This window comes from Lygodium microphyllum, chromosome 13 (genome assembly GCF_053477565.2).
Source record: "Lygodium microphyllum isolate KBCC chromosome 13, Lygodium_microphyllum_v1.1.10, whole genome shotgun sequence".
In the NCBI taxonomy this organism is placed as follows: Eukaryota; Viridiplantae; Streptophyta; class Polypodiopsida; order Schizaeales; family Lygodiaceae; genus Lygodium; species Lygodium microphyllum.
In genome coordinates, this window is record NC_141147.1 from 19,500,144 (window position 1) to 19,516,156 (window position 16,013).

At 42.1% G+C, this 16,013-nt stretch overlaps 1 protein-coding gene across 2 annotated transcripts in view; it reads left to right on the forward strand.

Annotated features, from left to right (window-relative positions):
* Nucleotides 1–2,532: 2,532 nt before the first annotated feature.
* LOC148026394 (filament-like plant protein 7) overlaps nucleotides 2,533–16,013 on the forward strand; it is a 45,545-nt gene continuing 32,064 nt past the window's right edge. The window contains exons 1-5 of one of the 2 annotated variants that reach the window (XM_087690830.1): nucleotides 2,533–2,670; nucleotides 2,751–2,864; nucleotides 2,964–3,123; nucleotides 3,206–5,639; nucleotides 5,763–5,829. In XM_087690830.1, the coding sequence (XP_087546956.1) occupies nucleotides 2,757–2,864; nucleotides 2,964–3,123; nucleotides 3,206–5,639; nucleotides 5,763–5,829 (2,769 nt within the window). In that variant the 5' untranslated portion in view covers nucleotides 2,533–2,670; nucleotides 2,751–2,756. Of the gene's footprint in view, nucleotides 2,865–2,963; nucleotides 3,124–3,205; nucleotides 5,640–5,762; nucleotides 5,830–16,013 lie in introns of both variants that reach the window. The other variant, XM_087690831.1, reaches the window with a different exon arrangement.

Consider the following 16,013-nt stretch of genomic DNA (forward strand, 5'->3'; position numbering starts at 1 on the left):
TGCAATGAAGATCAAATAGCCTTTCTACCTCAAGCAGTGGTTCGGAAAAAACCCTACTCCGATGCTCAATTCTGGTGCGCAAGCACTCAAGACTCGAATCCATTGGTCTCGGCAATGAAACCAAAATGTGGGGGCTTTCGCTCAATCGTCAAGACCCACGGACCGCTTATTGCTCAAGCATTTCGAGTCAAATGCTAATGGCCACCTCTCACATAGTCATACGTACCCTCTACCCTACGAGTGTAGTGAGCTTACCTCCATGCTTGATCAAGTATCCTTCTCTCTCTAACCTTTCGGTAGCTCCACAATCTGAGATGCGAGCTTAAGCAACCTCAATCCTCCACCTTCAAGATCCATGCTCCATAGTCGCGTGAGACAAGAGATGAGAAGAAGTAGGAAAGAAAAAGAAGAGAGAAGGAGATTGAGAGATTCTCCACCACAGTCCCTCACCCTCTCACACTTCATCACTCACTCTCTCAAGCACAAGCAAGAACAAGAAGAAGAGAATAAGAGAAAAAGAAGGGGAGAGCTGCTTTTTGCTACATACCAAGAATGAGCTTCTCTATTCACTTTTTGGCTTTTATACATGCCCTAATCCCTTTTGAGCACCTATCCCCTTTTTTACATGACTAGCCATCTTACCTAGGTTCTCTTTTCCTATTCCCTTCTATTTAGACTGTCCCTTTACCTATCCCCGCTGTCTATATGTTACAATTGCACAAGAGGGAGCTAGCACTTTTTTTACAAAATTTAGGGGTCCTTTTGCATTTTAAAATGCATCTTTCCCCTTCTACATTTGCTTTGAACTTGTGAGGTTTCCCTTATGCTTTTGGCCTTTTCTCCTCTTATTCCTTTTGTTGTTGAGCTGCCTTTTTTCATATTTTTGAATTTTCTTGACTTTTCTTTTGATTCCTTTTCCTTTGTTTTGCATTGGGGTTAACATTCTCCATTAGTACTGCACAAATTCCTCAAATATCAATGTTTGGGATCTCACATGAGTATTTAGGGCTATTACCAATTCATTAAACCACAAAGTATGGTTTGTACCATGTAACTTTCCTTTGCTAAAGGTTGGTGGAAAAATCCTTAATGTTTGTGTTAAGTTCAATTTACATATTTTCTAGCATCAAAAAGTAAAAGCTTAGTTACAGATGAGGAAAGCGAAGTTTGTGTTGTACTAACTGCAAGGTGTGTACAAAGAGGCTAGAGCGCACTAAGAGCTCATTTTTACATGTGGTTGGCAGTTGCTATGGTGGAGGAAGTCATGATGGTTGTCATTGGTTACCCCTAGCCGAATTGCTGTTGGCACGGACCACAAGGCAAGGTTTTTTTTGTAGGCTTTGCACACATTCAGAAAGAGTGACAGAAAGCATGTGCGTCGGAACCTGGAAGGCGGGGCCAGCCTGCAACCTTAGAACAGAACCTTTGCCATAAAGGCCTCTCTGAGCACTGAGCACTGAGCAGTGAGCACACCTCTCTCTCTCTCTCTCTCTCTCTCTCTCTCTCTCATTGTGATGCGCATTGCGCTCTACGTACGTTCTCTCTCTCTCTCTCGTCTGGGGATCGCCCAGCTTTCGTCTTTTTATCATCATCTAAGGCTATCTAATAACAGAAAAAAAGATGGGTACAGTCCCGCCTAGTTGACTGGGAATCGGAATCTGTTCCCGGCTGAATTTAATCACTGTTTCTGGAATCTACTCCCGGGTGAATTTAAAGCACTATTTTTGTCGCCCTTGTTGATGATGATGACAGTGATGGCATAGGCCAGCTCTATTGAAGTTTCGACTATCGTAGTCAAGGCACTGTTCTCAGTGCTCACGAGTCACACACACACACATACACACAAAAGATCCTTCCATAATCATCCTATGTTAGATCTCCCAGGATAGTAGGAGAGCCAGGAGCTCTTGTACGAAGATATAACTCACGTTTCTTCTTGTCTTGACTCTTGTCTATCGTGTTTATCCATGACCAGACACACCATTGATTAGTGACAATCGCCATTTTGGTCTCACAGGTGCCTTCAGTAGATGTTAATAAGACCATCAATACAGACCTCCCTCACCAGTACTGAAAACCACATTTCTTGCTACGACCAACTAATGTAGCTCCCGCCAACCCTTATGCATTCATGATACTTTACTGTGCATTCATGATACTTTACTACAGTGGATGCCACTTCTGGGAGTTTACTAGATAAACTCACAGCGCTCCATTCGTGTAGAGCTTGAAACCCACCAGTCCGTCCCTGTGGAATCGAATCTGGCTTCTCATGCGACTCACACGCATGCCTAGAGCCTCAAATCCACCAGTTCGTCCCTGGCAATCCACACAGATGCCTTAATGGCTGCTCTAAACACTGCTGGGTCACATTCATGATGCTTGCATTGCCTAAAATGAATACTCGCACAGATAATCCAACGAATGCATTTCCTCAAATTGACACCCGCACTGATAATCGAAGGCAATCTCCAGCATTCCCAGTAGCGCCTGAGTAGCTGGGGCTCACACGCATGCAGATTTTTAGTGAGACCAAGCATGAGGGCCATTGAAGAAAACCTTTCCTCTGCCTTCCTTTTCACCCTTTGGACGCAATCGCATTGCCACCATCTCCTACTGCATGAGCTAGCCACGTTTTAGAGCTTCAGCTACAACTGGCCGGGCCTCCAGGTTCCTAATACATGTTATACATTTTTTTCTAGCCCTCTTGTGCATTCTACTGAAACTGAATTACCAACCTTCCATCTCAGTCAACAATGGAGCGCAGAGCTTGGCCGTGGAAGAAGAAAGCTCTGGATACAGACTCGTCTGCACAACTCAATGCAGAGTCCTTGCCCTCAAGCAGAATCAACAATCAAGAACTGGTACTCTCGGAGGAGCAATGGCTGATGCTTGAATCAGTTACTGTTAATTGTCTAAATAGATGAGCTTTTTTACCAGCTAAGAAAAATTTTCACTGCCAGGTTCTATGGGCAATTGATTATACCAACCATTCGAAACTGCCCGAGCCTCTCACTTCTCTGCAGCAGGCAGAGTTGAAACTGAAGGTTCTAAATGAGCAGCTTGTTGCCAGTGATGAGCTCATTCAACAACACACCAAAGTTGCAGATGAGGCAGTCAGAGGTGATTTGCTTATACCCAACATTGTCTGCTAAAACTTACTCCCTCTATCAAAACCATTCATAGCTTAATTCTGAAATTTCAGGCTGGCAAAAGGCAGAAGCTGAGGCTGCATGCTTGAGGCAACAGCTAGATGAAGAAGCTCAGACAAGAGTTATCTTGGAGGATCGCCTGTTGCATCTTGATGGAGCATTCAAGGAGTGCATGCAACAGCTGCAAAATGCACGGGAGGAACAGGATCAGAAGCTCCATGACACACTGGTAAACAAGGCCAGAGAATTGGAGGAGCTGCATGGGGAGATGCAAGCTAAGGTGTCGAAAATGGCAACTGAACTGGGCAAATCCCTCCAAGACCGGGCATGGATGATAAAAGAGGCAATTGAGGGAAGGAACAGAGCAGAGGAGAAAGCTAATGTTCTTCAAATGAGGGTGGAAGTGGCAGAAAAAGAACAAGCAAAGTGGAAGTATCAGCTGGAGCAGTTGAGCAAACAATTGGAGGTAAGGAATGAGGAGTTGGAGTTTACAAGGAAGACAGCAGAGGCTGCTAGCAAGCAATACTTGGAGAGTTTAAAGAATGTAGCCAGGCTGGAAGCTGAGTGCCAATGTCTTCGCCTACTTTGCAAAAGATTACCACGAACAGCTAATGTTGCCCAAATGAAATTGGAAGTAGATATCTTGCCAGTTTTAGGAGGCGGCATTCAGTTGTCACCTTCTAGAAGGTCCACTCAAAATAGCATGCCTTCATCTTTCAGTGATTCTCTAGTTGAATTGTCGAACCGTCTTCTCGATGTTGAGGAAGAAAACAGGTCTTTGAAAGAGGCACTTAACATCAAAGACAATGAGATTCATTCTGCTAGAATGATGTGCACTGAGACTGCTATGAAACTCTCTGCCATTCAAGAGCAGCTGGACCTAAAAACCTCTCATACATATGGCATTGTTCATAGATCAACTCGCTCAGCCCTTGAAGGGTTCACTGCATATGTGGCAGAAGCTTCCCATCCCAGTAAAGAGCCTAGTGTTGCCTGTTCCATGGATGACAAAAATTCTGCAAATGGTAGTAATTATTCAGAATCCTGGGCATTCTCTTTGATTGCAAAACTAGTGCAAATTGAGAAGAGAAAAGAAACATCAAATGGAGAATTACCAACCGATTTTTGCAGCTCCAATTATATGGATGATTTTGTTGAGATGGAAAGTTTAGCATCAAGGGACAGCTCAGGAAGCTGCATGGTCGCAGAGGCTCATACTGAATTAGAAGCAGTGCTTAAAATTAAGGAGCTGGAACATAATTCAGTAACCGAGCTGTGCAACAAACTGAGGGATCAGCTCAGTTGTGCAGAGGAAGAACTAAAAACCATCAAACTCCAGACGTTTGCAACTAAAGCAGCTCTGTTATGTATAGAGAAGCATCTCACATCCTTGAATGAATCTGAGATTAGTCTAATTGATGTCCTGGAGGAAGTTAGAGTTGATCTGAGCTCAAAGTCCAGGCTTCTTTCATCAGAACATGCGGAATCTAGTTACAATTTGCACCTTGAATCTCCTGAAGTGAGGGACACGCATGCTTGGTCACCTAGTGGTCAATCAAGCTGCCAATCAGAAGAAGGTTTCTGTCAAGATGTGACTATGTCCTCAAAGAAGATTACCAGTTTTGGATCTGAGCTCTCTATGGCTGTTCGCAAAGTAGTCCGTCTTCTTGAAGGACTCCCTGAACTTGATGGCACACAAAATCTTCCTAAGTGTCACTCACTAACAGACAGCCATGCACCTCCAAGAACTGCACAAAACAGAAGTCCAGAGTTTGGTTCTTGTGTAGAAAGCCTTATAATGCTCTGCAATGGCCTTCTGCATGGCAAAGTGGACACAACTGATTTTTTGGAAGAGATGGCTGCTGCATTGGACTGGCTCGTCAGTCATCTCTTTGTCCTGCCAGATGTCTCATACATGACTCCCAGCACTAAAAGGCAGCTCACATGGGATACTGCCTCTGCAACTTTAAACAACGGACTCCAAATCAATGGAAATTTTCATCCAAAAGATGAAGCAACCTGCCTTGCAAAGGGTATAGCAGCAAACGTTGAATTAGTTGAAGAGTCCAAAGGAGTTTCAGCACAGCAAGGAGACCCAGCAGATTCCTGTTTTGAAGAAGCTAATAAGGACCATTGCATGGAAGAACGTTTTACCAAGCTTGCAAAAGATATAGTAGAAAACAAACTAAAAATCTTGTCAAATGAAGTTGAACAGTTGAAGACTGAGTTAGAACATTCACGAATCAATGCTCTAGAGATACAAGCAAATCTGACAAGTGCCTTAAATGGCAAACAATCTCTCTTGAATGAGGTGGCAGATCTTGTATCATCTAAGAAACTATTGGAATCCCAGTTATGTGATGCAAGAGAAGAAATCAAGAGACTTGATGTAAAGACTGAATATTTAGAATCACATCTTAAGGGTGAAAAGGAATGTCAAAAAGCCCTTGAGGCAGTGTTTCAGCAGCATGATTTGCATCCTGCAGGGTAAGAAGTCACATATATTTGATGTCTGTTGGAACTGTGCAAATTAAACTTCCAAGAGTTGTTTGGAGCATCAGAATCATTCATTTCACTTGACATCAATGCATGTGCGCTTATGTTTAACAGGCAGATCAGTGCAAAGGCCAGGGCATCGAATATGTTTGCAGAGGAGCTGACTAAAAGTGTAATCAAGGTAAGACAGAATTCTCTACTTTCACCTGTCTAAAGTTCCTGAGGTGAGGGAGATTCAAGCTATTGCGTCCAACATTGTTAAGCACATTGTTGGGTTTCATCCCAAAGCAAACCACTCATTAATCAGAGTAATGTAGAATGAAGTGTGGATGTGTGCATTTGTATGGGAGACTGCCACATTCACTTTGGATTGCCCAGCTACTAGAGAATTGCTTGTTAAATGGTCTGTGCAATTACAGGCCAAATGACACAGCTTTGGTATGCAGTTATGGCCATTGGTAGATACCTTCTTGTCTATCTGAGTTTGCACACTCCTAGACCTGAAGTAACTATTGTGTTCTGGACAGGAGGGAAAGAAGCCACTCTCCTTGAATCCTAGACTTTTGATGCTTTTCACTTTTCAGGCATCTATGATGCAGTTGCTTTACCATAGCTGCCACTGGGTCATATGCATACTCCTCAATTGGATGTGTTTTACCACTGCTCGCATTTTCTTTATTTGTTCTTATCTTGAAGATAATCCTGATTGTACATGGATTGATTGAATAACTTTTTCTCTACAAAAATGCACGCGTGTACACATACACACACATTTTTTGTGGCATGTTACTATGTGGGATACCCCAATTCAGTAAAAACACACCATGAAGTACAACACACGCAGATAAAGATTTTCTTTTTGTAATACTTTGTAATTACAATATTCAGAACCCTGAACAGGGTTAAAACCCACCATGAACTACAGAGATGGAAAAATCACAAGCCCAGATTTATAGACAAGGGTTACATATAGCAAAGGATAACACAAAGGTCAACCCTTTCTTGGAGTGTCTAAGCTGTCAATGTGAAAGATGGCAGCGGAAGAGGAACATTGGAGCAAGAAGAAACGATTAAGGCAATGAAGAGAAACTCAACTGAATACTAGATGAATGCTGAATACAGTGAATAGCATCTCCACGTGCTACAATGTGTATCTGTCATAGTCACCAGGAACGGGGAATGGGAACGGGAACGGGAACGTGACCCCCTGGAACGGGGGGAACGCCCAAAGTGAGGGAATGGGAATGGAGGGAACTGTGTGTGTGTATATATATATATATATATATATATATATATATATAGAGAGAGAGAGAGAGAGAGAGAGAGAGAGAGAGAGTTAACACTTGTTTACGAAAAAAAAAAAAGAGTCAACACTTGTCTTAGAATCTAGAGAGAGAGGTCATATCAACCATAATTCATGAAATTAGACTCTAGAGACATAATAATCAAGTTTCAACTTTCAACAATAATAAAGATTCAAAACATTGTAACCAGCAATGGATTGTCGCATTCATAATTCAACATTGTAATCAACAATGTTGCATAAGTCCAACTGGCAACAAGTGTGCATTGCAAAAACACAAAATATGCACTAAACAGTAAACTTTAAAGCCTAAATAGTAAAGATCCAAGTTACAAGAGCTCCAATTTCCAAGTCAATACTCTAAAGTTCCAAAAGGCTAAGTGCTCTGATTCATGGAAGATGGCTCCACTGTGCTTGAATGCTCATCCTATAGAACAACATCCTGCCCATCATCATCGTCATCTTTTTCCCAACATATAAAAGAATCAGCCTTTGCAACTGATGTATGAGCTAGCAAGCGAAGATTGGAGCTCACATAAACTAGGTCATTCGTCTTCATCGTACCAAGACGATTTCTCTTCTTTGAGTGAATGTGATTGAATGAGCTCCATAGTTGCTCTAAACAAGAAGAGCTAATTGTTTGGCTAAGAATATGAATAGCCAAACTCTGCAACTCTGGAGCTTCTGCCCCGTAGTCCTCCCACCATAAAGCAGCCCCAATATTTGTCCTGTCCTCTAGTGCATCCTCTGTACCAAACATCCCTAATGTTTGCCGATATACAGAGAGCTGATTTTTAATTTTGTGTTGCATTTCACAGCTAGGATAAAGCCTTGCAAGCAATGTGTTCCAAGCCTTGACCACCTCAAGGTCTCTTTCTTGCATCTTTCCTTGAAACTCAAGATCAAGCATATATGCTGCAGCATGCATAGGAGAGTCATACTTATTCCATCTGTTGATGTATAACTCCTTGATCTGCTCATACCTATCTGCATTTGGTTCCAAACTCTCCAACCTCTCAATCATGCAATCCATACCTTCATAGATCTTCCCAATGCATGGATCCATGACATCTGCAAGCCTCAACATGTGCATAATAGGATCAACCATTTGGTTGGTGCGATTAACCTCATTCCAAAAATCTCTATCAGAAACATATGCATTACATAACACAGCAGTAGCAGTGGCAGCCCCAATCCAATTTTCATACTCATCACTAGCAAATAGCTCCCTAATTGCACCTTTGCAATAGTGCAATCGACCAAGCATAAGAAAGTTATATGCAAATCGTGTATCCGAGTATTTAAGAAGTTCTTTGTCACTTCTCTTGCGAAACTCAGCATGCAAGTACTGATGGTTACATATAAATGTGATAATCTTGTTGCCTTTCGCAATAAGGGATGCAATCCATGGCAAGTCCCCAATATCCTTCAACAAGTTATTCAAGCAATGCGCCATGCATGGACTAAAGGTGATATGTGGATACATTGCCATTAAAATGTTTCCTGCTGCCCTGTTTGTAGGTTCACCATCTGCCACAAACTGCACTACATTTTCTGCCCCAACAGCCTGCACTGCCTCACACCACTCGGATGCCAATACATCTGTACTCTTTCCAGTCTCTAAAGCATCATGACTACCAATGAAGTATACATCTCCACGAGAATATGCAACAACACCATGTATGGACCTATGGCGTGTGTCACTCCATCCATCTGCTATCAATGTCACTCCATTTCTTGCCCATTGATTGCAAATATTTGCTGTTGCAATCTCTATGGCTACTTTCTCCTTTTGAAGCAATGTAGTCCTGATAGTTTTTGATGAAGGGGGCTTATATGTGGGTCCATACTCTGCAATCTTTGTCACCATATTTAAAAAATAAGATGACCTGGCTGATTTGAATGCAATATGGTCATGGTAAAAAAAGTGTGCCACTGCTGCATCTGTTTCCTCTTTTTTCTTTGGTTCCCATGAAGTGTGCAATGAACTCTATTTAACACCACGACCTGTTGCCATTGATGGCCCACGAGAAGGCTGCGTAGCCACTAATCCTGGTGGTCTTCTTCATGAAGCACCATGCCCTGCTGGCCTTGGAGTCCATGTTGTTGGATCCACTGCTATATTTGGCGTCCTCCTGGCATGTGAATTCCCCATAGAAGTGGCTATGCGGTCAAGTAACTCCTGCCTTTTCTCAATTGATACATTGGTGTAAAAACGCACCTCTTTCCCCTCCTCGTGTAGAAGATGGGCTCTCACTTTATCAGCCCCACTAGTGCGAGTATAAGGGCAAAGTTTGCATTTCCAAGGGCGAGCCCCTCCACCTCTCAATGGCACCCCTGCATCTACCTCATCCCACCATGACCAAGTAGTGCTTCGACTTCATCCAGTTGTTGACGAAGTACGTGCTGAGGATGATGAAGATCCCATAGATGTCAATGCTGCCATCTATATAAAAGTGACAAATAATCAGTAAAGTTCAATAAAATTGCAGAAATTTGCAGCCAAAATTTCAACATGTGTGTGTTAAATTTTTAGCAATGCTAAAAATGCCAAAACTTTGGTGCTACTTCAGCCTGCATTCCTTTTACTGAAAATGCCACAAATTTGGGGCATTCTAGCCTGCATTCCCTTGCTGAAAATGCCCCAAAATTTGGAGTATTTTCAGCTCCCAAACTTGGGGCCCCAAATTTGGGGCATTCCAGCCTGCATTTCCTTGCTGAAAATGCCCCAAAATTTGGCGCATTTTCAGCTCCCAAATTTGGGACAATGACTGATTTAAAATGCCCCAAATTTGGGGGTTCTTTTAGATCCTAGGATGATGGATCCCAATGCCCCAAATTTGGGGACATTGCAGCCAAATTTAAGTCCCAAATTCCAATCCTTGAGAAAGGCCCAAATCTTGGGGCAACTACCAACAACTAACGTCTGACCCATAATGCCCCAAATTTGGGGGAGAATCGAGATAATGATCCTCGAGACTTCACCTGATCGCGGGGAGGAGTCATGCCAGGCAAGAGAGGCGGGCCAGGCAGGCGGGAGAGGTAGACAGGTCTCGAGAGTAGGTGGGAGTAGGCAGTGGGGGCAGGCAAGGCAGGCGAGATAGTCGGCGGGAGTGCAGTCGGCGCAGGCGAGCGGGAGTGCAGGCAACAAGCGAGTAGTCGGCGCAGGCAACAGGCGTCAAACGGGCAGTCGGCGCGAAACAAGCTTGCTCCAATAAAGGTAAAAATAAAAAATTAAAAAAAAGTCTTGTGCTGGAACGGCTGTTCCAGACAGGGAACGGCCCTGGAATGGATAGGGAACGGACTAGAATGGGAGGGAACGGGTCAAGAAACGGGCTGGAACGTTCTGCCAACGTTTCCTCGGCTCAAACCCCTCAGAACGCGTTAATCCGTTCCTATGTACCGGAACGGGCGTTCCCTGTCTCTATGGTATCTATAGTGAGGGCTCTAGAGGTGAGAAGGCAGGAAGCAATAATGACCAATTGATAGTTATGCCTATAAATAGGCAAGAATTCCTAAGGAAACCCTAAGGATACTTTGGGATGGTGTAATCTTAAAGAAGCCCTAAAAGTACACTCAGGTGGTGCTCGGGCCCAAACATATGGATAAAGAACAATAAGGCCAAAAGTGACCAAAATGAGTAGACCCAAATAGAGCTCCTAATGTCCCTCACTAACTTAGTATAGGACTCACAGCCAAGAATGACCATGACCATTAACACCCCCTCTTAGAGCTTGGGTGTACTTTAACTCCCAAGGGATGCAAAAGATGAAGTATCAAAGGCAATGGAAGCATAGTAACATGGGACGGGGGATGGAAAAACACCAGTTTTCATTGTATTTATTAGCATATCGCATGATGAACGTAAGGCGAGCAAGTGACAAATGATAAACCGTATGGATAAACTTTAACAATCGATGTATTACAAAGGAGGATCTGTCCACTGTCATGATTCATGTGACATGAAAAGTCAAGAGTCTAAACTAAAGGTAAATGTCAAAGGAGTCCAAGACAAATGTCAAAAAGACTAAATGTAAACAGTAATTAGTGATAAAGCAACTAACTGTGAGGCTGTAACCAACCATGGTCCATATGGCATAAAGCAATATACAAAAGGGAAGTCCAGCAAGGATCAAGTGACAAGCCCAAATCTAGACGGCATCATCATCATCTACAAGAAAATGAGTATCTACATCTCTTGAAGTGCTAGCCTCATGATCATGTGTGCTAGGGAGAGTCTCCATAAGACGAGCATGCTCCTCCTCTTACTCCATCTCCCACTGGGCAAATGGATCGGCTTGTGATGTGACACTTTTGCAAAGCATCCTTAAGTTAGCCTTGATAAAGACCAAATCATTTGCGTTTTGCACTCCAAGGCAATTCCTCTTCTATGAGGCAATGTGATTGTAGGTGCTCCATAATTGCTCCAAGCAAGAGGAGCTCCATGCCTGACTCAAGATGCAGATAGCCAACTTCTGCAACTCATGCTCGTGATCCAAAGTCCTCCCACCATAAAGGTGTCCCAATTCTACAGCAATCCAATTGAGCATCATCACAATCATAAGAGCCTCGTCTTCTCTTGTACATAGCAAGCTGATCTCCAAGGTTATCTCCGTGCGTAGTACAGACTGATCCATACGGTACAATCTGTACGGTACGGTACGGTACGTATCTGTACGATTTAGTACGAAAAGCTAGGCACCTTTTGGCCACTCTACTTTAAGTCTACAACTTTCTTTTTTTCTTTCTCCTCTTTTTTTTTTCTTCTTTCTTTCTTATTTATCCCCCAAGCCTCTCTCTCTTTCTCTCTCTCTCAAGCTTCTCACACCCTCTTTTTCTCTCAAGCCTCTCCTCTCTCTCTCTCTCTCTCTCTCTCTCTCTCTCTCTCAACCTTCTCTCTCACTCTCTCTCTAGCCTCTTCCTCTCTCTAGTTGTACTAGTACCATATACGAAAGGTTTGATACTATACCATACTTTAGGTACCGTACCTTACATATTAGTACCTTAAGGTACCAACTTAATGGATGCATCTTTCCCATTCAAACTGCACTTTGGGACGAGCTAAATGCTCCTTATATTAAAATGATTCTCCCATGAGATTAGGTTATTTGAGATTCAAACAATCTCTCAACCTTCTCTCTCTCAAGCTCATACTTCTCTTATTTGTATGATCATGCATGTATGATGTATCCACTCCCATCTATGTAGTTATAAGTTGTAGGTAGCAATAGCGAATGTTGCGCATTCCGCATTAGGTTTTGGCATGTTACCCTCAAGTACTCATCTTATATACTCTAATAGCATTGCTATTTAGACTTGAAATATCTATTCTATTATCTTTTGTCTAAAATAATCAAGTTATTTTTTTTGTCGTACTAATATCGTATGGTACATTATAAAATCTTAAGGTACCATTAAGTACCGTATTTTATCATATCATATTGTATCGTACCTGACAACTATGCTAACCTTTGATCTTATGTCTAGTATCTACATCAGGCACTATACGCTCTAGAATAAGCCTCCAATGTAGATTCAACTCAACATTATTTTCTTGATTTGTATACTAAAACTCAAGGTCCACAACAAAGGGAGATGAATGCAAAGGTGAATTGAAGACATTCCACCTCCCAATACATAGATCAAGTATCTCATATTTCTCATCATCAAGTACTGGATCTTTTAACTTCTAGATCATCCTATCCATTGCCTCGTACGCTTTGCCAATATATATGGCTGCATACCATCAACAAGTTGCAACAAGTGCACAATGGGATATACCATTGTATCGATTCTTTTTACATCCTCCCAATAGTCATCGTTCTCTACCTTTTCCTTGCATAATGTGTCCATGGGAGTGGTTGCTAATGGAGAAGCACTAAACTCATCGTTGACAAAGCCGTGGGTGGTTTGACTATAGGCAATGAAGATATGAAGCTTGGACAAGGCCCAACTTTCCTCTCTACTCCTTAGGTACTTGCAAATAAGCATCACAATCAAAAACACAAAAATGAGAAATTGAGGATTTTCTCCCATGAAAATGCCTAGTAGGGAGTCATGCCAAAAAGACTTAGAATTGGAAAATGATTGTAGATGTGAACCATAGTGGACACAACCTCACCCCAAAGAGTATGAGGCAGCCCATAATGATCAAGTGTGGAGCAAACCATCTCCAATATTGTCTTCTTTCGTCACTTTGCCACACCATTCTCTGATGGTGTATCAATATTAGCATGCTCCACCTGAATGCCTTGAAAAGAGTAGTATTACCAATACTCATTGAAGGCAAACTACCACCTTGATATGTTTGCTTAGTTTGAACTTTGTGAGGGGATTGCCTCTCCACTGTCACCAAAATGAGAAATGAACTTAATGATTTAATTAAACTTCACAAATATTTTTAATTAAAATAAACTTTTATTATGGTACCCCTAGCTCTTGGCATGGTGACCATTTACAAACAATGAAGGATGACACTGGGACATGTGGTGGACAACTGTGCAGGCCATGCGGTACATGGCCAAGACTAAAGAAACAAGGTGCAATGTGAAACTTTTTAGTAGGATTATTAGTTCGTGCGTAAGTCTATGCATACCAGATGGGCTGGGCATTTTAGTTTGTATTTTAGGCATTATTTTAGTGATTTTTTGTATGGCTTTTGTTGCATTTTATGCCTAGCAGCTACCATATTTGGCATATTTTGGGCTTATTTATTTAGAGGCTCCTTCTTCTCATTTAATTATCATCACTCTTCAGGTAGTCTTCTTGTTGGAGAGAGGGTTTGGTGCTAGTGCCCATGTAGCCAGTGACTCACTGTTGTACACGTCATTCTCATATTTGGTGTGTACCACTTCTAACATGGTATCAGATTGCAAGATCTAGATTCCTGTAGCTATTTTTCTGTTGATTATAGGTCTTTCTTTCCGTTGTTAATCAGACCTGCATTTTTCACACTAGCAACGTGTGTTTTTAGCCTACGTCTGATTTTCAGCCTGCAATCATCAACCTATGTTTTTCATTTTCTATCCCTAACTGTGGCTGGAAAATTGTTTGTATAGGTCATTTTGTTGTTTCTAGCTATTTTGGACTAGTTTTTCTTCATTTTGCAGTAGTTGGTCTTCGTTTCTAATTAAATTCTCGGTTACCCTACACGTGAACTCTCATTTTGTGAAGTCTTTGTTGTTGGTTTGACTGTATTCTCTCTCTATGTATGTTCTATTCTCTATCTTCTCTTCTCCTCTCCAGATGGCTCCTCCATGCACTTCTATTGATGATAAGTTACATGGACCTAACTACCTTACATGGAGTTTTGTGATGAAAGCTTGGTTAGCTAGGAGTGTCGCATGGAAATTGAAATATCGCCAGTAAGCTCCTCAAGTAGATAGCCTCTATGAATTCATTGTACCATCCAAAAGAGGCTTATACCCAATCTTGTCCGTGGAAGCTACCACCGTATCCTACTTACAACTGGCCCAAGGGATAGGCACTATGCCCAAGATAAAGAGATAGCTACCAAAGGAACACTAAGTGTCGGGATTTCTTGCCGAATTAGAGTTGGTGTATCCCTAATTTGTCTAAAGTTCCATGAGTCTTTAGTAGTCCTAAAAATCCACTTCGTTTCAATGACTTTCTTGTGGCTTGGACAATCTACCAAGGTCGAAGTCTCATTTCGGTCATTACTCTAGCTTCTTCTCCATCGCCTCTCGGCATTGGGGGTATTGAAGAGCATTTTGCCAACTATCCAGCTCAGAATCCACTATGTAATCAGCTATAAACAGCGATGTAAAAGATACATGAGGTGCAAGCCGAGCACATCTTCTAGGGCCCTTTGAAGTGGAATCCGGTGGAAGGATTTCTTGAATCCTACATGGTCTGTTGGTACTAGTGAGGTAACGGATCTTGTAGAGAGGGCATGGGAGTTGAAGAATCGGGGGGGGGGGGGGGGGGGGGTTAGGAGTGGGTAGTAGACCCGACTCGGAAAGTACTATCTCCGAGGGAATAAGAAAAGGACTTGGAGTCTAGTGCAGAGAACTACCTGTCCCTCTCATCGAATACTACCCCTCTCCGAATGATCACCTTGCTTCTTAGAGGATCGAATAGATGATAAGCTTTCACTTCAAAGGAGTATCTACAAAAATCAAGAGACCAGCTTGAGGAGTAAGCTTGCCTATCTTATCATCAAGGATGTGTGTATAGGCATGATTCCCAAAGACTCTAAAGCGAAAAACTACAGCTCAAGAGCCAAAAAATGCCTCATATGAAGTCCTCTAAGAAACAATTGTCTCAGTTAAGCACTCAGTGAGGATGTATACCAAAGTGTTAATAGCCTCAACCTAAGGGCGCTCAAGGAGCTTTGCTACAAACAATATAGTGTGCCATGTTCATGGTGGTTTGGTTCCTATGCTCTAGGACTCCATTCTATGAAGGAAAGTTGGTAGATGTCATGAGGACATGTATTTTTGAAACCTCACTTAACATGTGGATTAATTTTTAATCACATAATTAAGTAAATGTTGCACATGTAAGGTGCAACTGGGATTAGAGTAAATTTACGTGCCCAGGACCCGAGAAAATCATGCGATGTCAAAGGCAAAAGTTGCTATAAGTTATGTCGCACAGGTACTTGATGGTATCTGGTACCAATTGTTGGCCTAAGTCATTCATTTGGCCATAACTGTCAGTTGGTGACACTAGAGAAGTGGCGTTTAATGGTATCTAACACCAATTTGATGGTCAAAGATAGTGCAGAGACACTCGGGAATGGAAGTTACCTAGCCAATTTAATTATTGGCTAGTCAGATTATTTTTCACGGCACCGAATAGATTATTAGACTAATTTTCAATATTTAAAGACTGAAAATTAATATTTAATTATGGATAATGCTGGAAAAGCCATTTGGGAAGGCTGTCACTTATCAAAAATGCACATGTAAGACTAAAAAACGTCTTTAGAGGCTAGAGAGAGGCATTTTAAGCGTATTCAGCCTGCAAGAGGGAGGGAGGAGATGTTGGTCTGATTTGTAGCCATTGGAGGATCTTCTGAGGCAGCCAAGGGCAAGAGA